The sequence below is a fragment of the Gavialis gangeticus genome, unplaced genomic scaffold, assembly GCF_001723915.1.
Source record: "Gavialis gangeticus isolate Ggan-Ray unplaced genomic scaffold, GavGan_comp1, whole genome shotgun sequence".
NCBI lineage: Eukaryota > Metazoa > Chordata > Crocodylia > Gavialidae > Gavialis > Gavialis gangeticus.
The window spans coordinates 8,834-12,273 of NW_017729014.1; the positions used below are offsets into that span (position 1 = coordinate 8,834).

Here is a 3,440-nt window from a genome sequence, read left to right on the forward strand (position 1 = left end):
CCACAGGTGTTTGTCCCAGGGCCTTGTCCTCCTTATATTTCTCCACCCTGGGCATCGTGACTGCCAGCTACGGGGATTTCCCCAAGTAATACGGCTCTGGTCAGGAACCCTGTTCACCTGAATGGAGAGTGTAACTCCTTCCCTTAAATTGTGCTCCTTGTTACTTTTTCCAGTGCCAGGTTAAATTGGATCACAGACAAACCATCCTCTGTTTCAATCCAGTTCTAAGTGGGAAGGGGTCCGATTTGCTTTCGCAGGTTCTAATTCTGTTTCTTGATTCATGTATGAAAACTTTAATGAGATCAACTAGTTTGCTGGGAAATCCTAATGCAACTATTGTGGGCTACAGCCTTTCTCTACATAGACTATCATAGGCCTTCTGGAAGTTAATGAACAGAAAGTGTACATACACTTTGATTATATTCCCTTTTTCAACTATTTGTCCCAGTGAGACAATTTGGTAAGATAAATAAAAACCAAGTAGAATTTTTGTTTCTTTGCAGATACCTTGTATTCTATTGAAATGAAGCACCAGAACATAATCTGAAATATTTGATTTTCCTCTTAAGGCCTTATAAATAGCAGCTCTGTAGAAGGTTAGAAAGCATTTGCACTTAACAGTATGCAGTTCTCTTCTATGCCCTGTGAATTGAGTGCAGGTAATGGCCTGGAAGATGCTCTCCAATTTGGTTTTGAATGGCAAACTCCTCTTTCTGGTTTGGCTTACATTTACATGGCAACACATGTCAGACCTACAGGTTTAATGGGCAAATGTGTTGAGTTTTACAGTCATTGGAAAGATTTTAGTTTTTGCCTGGCAACTGATGTGTTACACTCATAGGCAGGAGTACTGTCACATGAGTAGCAGGCATAGCATACAACTGAAGTACTATGTGCCTTCAATCTGAATGATAGTAAGGGAAGCCCTTGAACTTGAATGCCACATCTGTGCTGTTACAACTGTATCACCCACAAATCTCAATGACAGCACAGTTCAAAGGTTGCAGGAAACAACCCAGCTCCTAATCTAAACCCTTAAGCCAAGGGCTAAATATATACAGCAGTAATGTCAAACTCTTAACCCTGCAGAACAGGTACATAGTGTGGGACTGGTCCATAAGACAAGTAAATGGCACCCAGCTGGTCCCACTGGCCAGATTAGGCCCACAGCCCCTCCCAACCCATGGTGGATCCAGCACGTGGCAGCCACTCTAACCAGCATCCCAGACTCTTCACTGCCAGCATAGGAACAAGCCACAGTGCTAGGCTTCCTACATTCTTGTTGGGGCCCCAGTGCTGTTACTCTTGCCCAGGTGCTTGGCAGCCAAACCAACAAGAGTCACAACACAGGAGCCACAGCAGTACTGCAGCTTCTTTCCACAGCTGCAACCAGGCAGCTGGGTGACAGCTGCAGTGCTAGAGCCCCAGCAGCATCATGGTTTCTTCTTACAACAGCAGCCAAGCTTCTGGGTGAAAGCTACAGCACTGGAGCCCCAGCAGCACCTCAGGAAGAAGCCCAATACCTCAAGAGTTTGGCTGCTGCTGCAGGAACAAGCCACAGTGCTAGGCTTTATCCCATGGTACTGCCGAGGTTCCAGCTCCACAGTTGTCACTCAAGCACTTGGCTGCCACTGCAGGAACACACCATGGTGCTGGTTGGGCTTCAGCACCGCAGTTCTTACCCACACACTTGGCTGCTGCTATGGGAAGCAGAGTTGGGGCAACTCTGCAGGCTGGGTGACCTGGCTCCCCAGGCCAGATGTGGCCTGCAGGACATATATTTGACACCCCTGAAAAATCCCTGTTTGTTTTGAATACATCTTATTTACTGAATATCATTTTTAAAGTGTCATAGCCTTAGTTCTATTGGACTATTTCATTGTCCAAACATGGCCATAAATTTTTCCATTTGCATTTATCAAGATGTCACAAGAATTTGTCCACAAATATTTGCTATGAAGTTAGGTTCTGGAACTGAATCTAAGTGGTAAAATAAATTCTTGCAAAGTTCACAATCAAAACAATGAAGAAACATGCATATGCAAGTAGCAATTAATTCTTGAACAGGGTTACTACATTTTTATTTGAACAAGCAAGCTTCAAAGCACATGGATAAGTTGTTTTTTCCCTATTCACAGCTATTTACCTCTTTCTCATGGAGTCATGAGTTAGCAGACATCTGTATCCGTTTCCTTATGAACAAAACCCATTGGTTTATGAATTACTCCAGTTCACAACAATACTTTATGAAAGGCATTTGCCTCACAATGAGATTGTATACAAGATACAGCTTGCTTTCTGGTTGTTTCCAGGAAGGGACATAAGTACCTGAGGACTTTCTTCTCCTGTTCACCAATTACACCTGTGTATTAATCTTTCAGTATAAGTGGAGACTTCACTTGGTCAGACACCTCCTTCCCCATTAGCGTTTCAATAATAGCCAAGCCAAACTCAAAACTGGTGCCTGGACCACGACTGGTAAGAATGTTCCCATCCTTCTCAACCCGGTTTTCAGAGTACTTGTAGTGTTCTGGAGAGGAAGACAAGGCAGGATACATTGTAAGGCTCACACAGAATTAATGCAGCAATTTTGCAACATTTTACAAACATACCATAAGGGTTGGGGTGCTGTCAACCCAAAAAGTCACAAGTCATGGCCCTGAAAGTCATGAGACTTTCTAGAAAGGGCTGGTAATGGGGTTTCTTAAATGTCTGTTTCTTGAAAATTTTGAAGTGCATGCAGTTGTTTTCACCTCCCCCCCCCCATAAGTGTGAGAAATGTGGGTCTGGTTTGGTTTTGTTTAATGAAGACCAAGAGTCTTTTTTAATCTACAGCAGCCCACAGTAGTTCATGCTTTAAAAAGCAAACCCATAAAACATCACAATAAAAGGTCTGGACAGCTGGCAAAATAGCACTGCAACTAATAGTTCATCGTCTATCTCCCTCTAGTGAAAGTTCTGCAGTATTGCACCACACCACTCAAAATTGCTGAAGATCAGCCACATCATATGCTAAACATGTCACAGTAATTTCCACTGCTGGCTGAGCAATGTCCTTGAAAAATGGAAAGCTCACAAAAAGTGTGTGTCATTTCCTGCCCCCCACCCCTGCTTTGTAACGCTGAGCAGCCCTGATATGTCCATGCCCTGCCTATGCTATTGCCCCTCACTCCCAAGCCACAGCCCCCCAGCCCTGCTGATGCCCCTCAGTCCCCACCCACAGCCCTCTGGCACCCCTCACTCCCTACTTGCAGCCCCCTGCCCTGCCAAAGGGGGGCCCCAGCTGCCACCTGTGGGAGGCAGCAGCGGTGGCTGCTGTGGCCAGAGCAGAGCATGGAGCCTGGCTCCCCCTCCCCCATGGGCAGCAAGACTGGAGCAGAGCCCAAGGTGGGGGGCAGGTACAAGCTGCCCACTGCAGGACTGTCCCACCGCCCTCCCCA

At 45.7% G+C, this 3,440-nt stretch overlaps 1 protein-coding gene across 2 annotated transcripts in view; it reads right to left on the reverse strand.

The window, feature by feature from the left end:
• Window positions 1-539: 539 nt before the first annotated feature.
• PARK7 (Parkinsonism associated deglycase) overlaps window positions 540-3,440 on the reverse strand; it is a 19,117-nt gene continuing 16,216 nt past the window's right edge. For both annotated transcript variants that reach the window (XM_019511584.1, XM_019511585.1), the window contains one exon: window positions 540-2,530. In XM_019511584.1, the coding sequence (XP_019367129.1) occupies window positions 2,370-2,530 (161 nt within the window). In that variant the 3' untranslated portion in view covers window positions 540-2,369. The remainder of the gene's footprint in view (window positions 2,531-3,440) is intronic.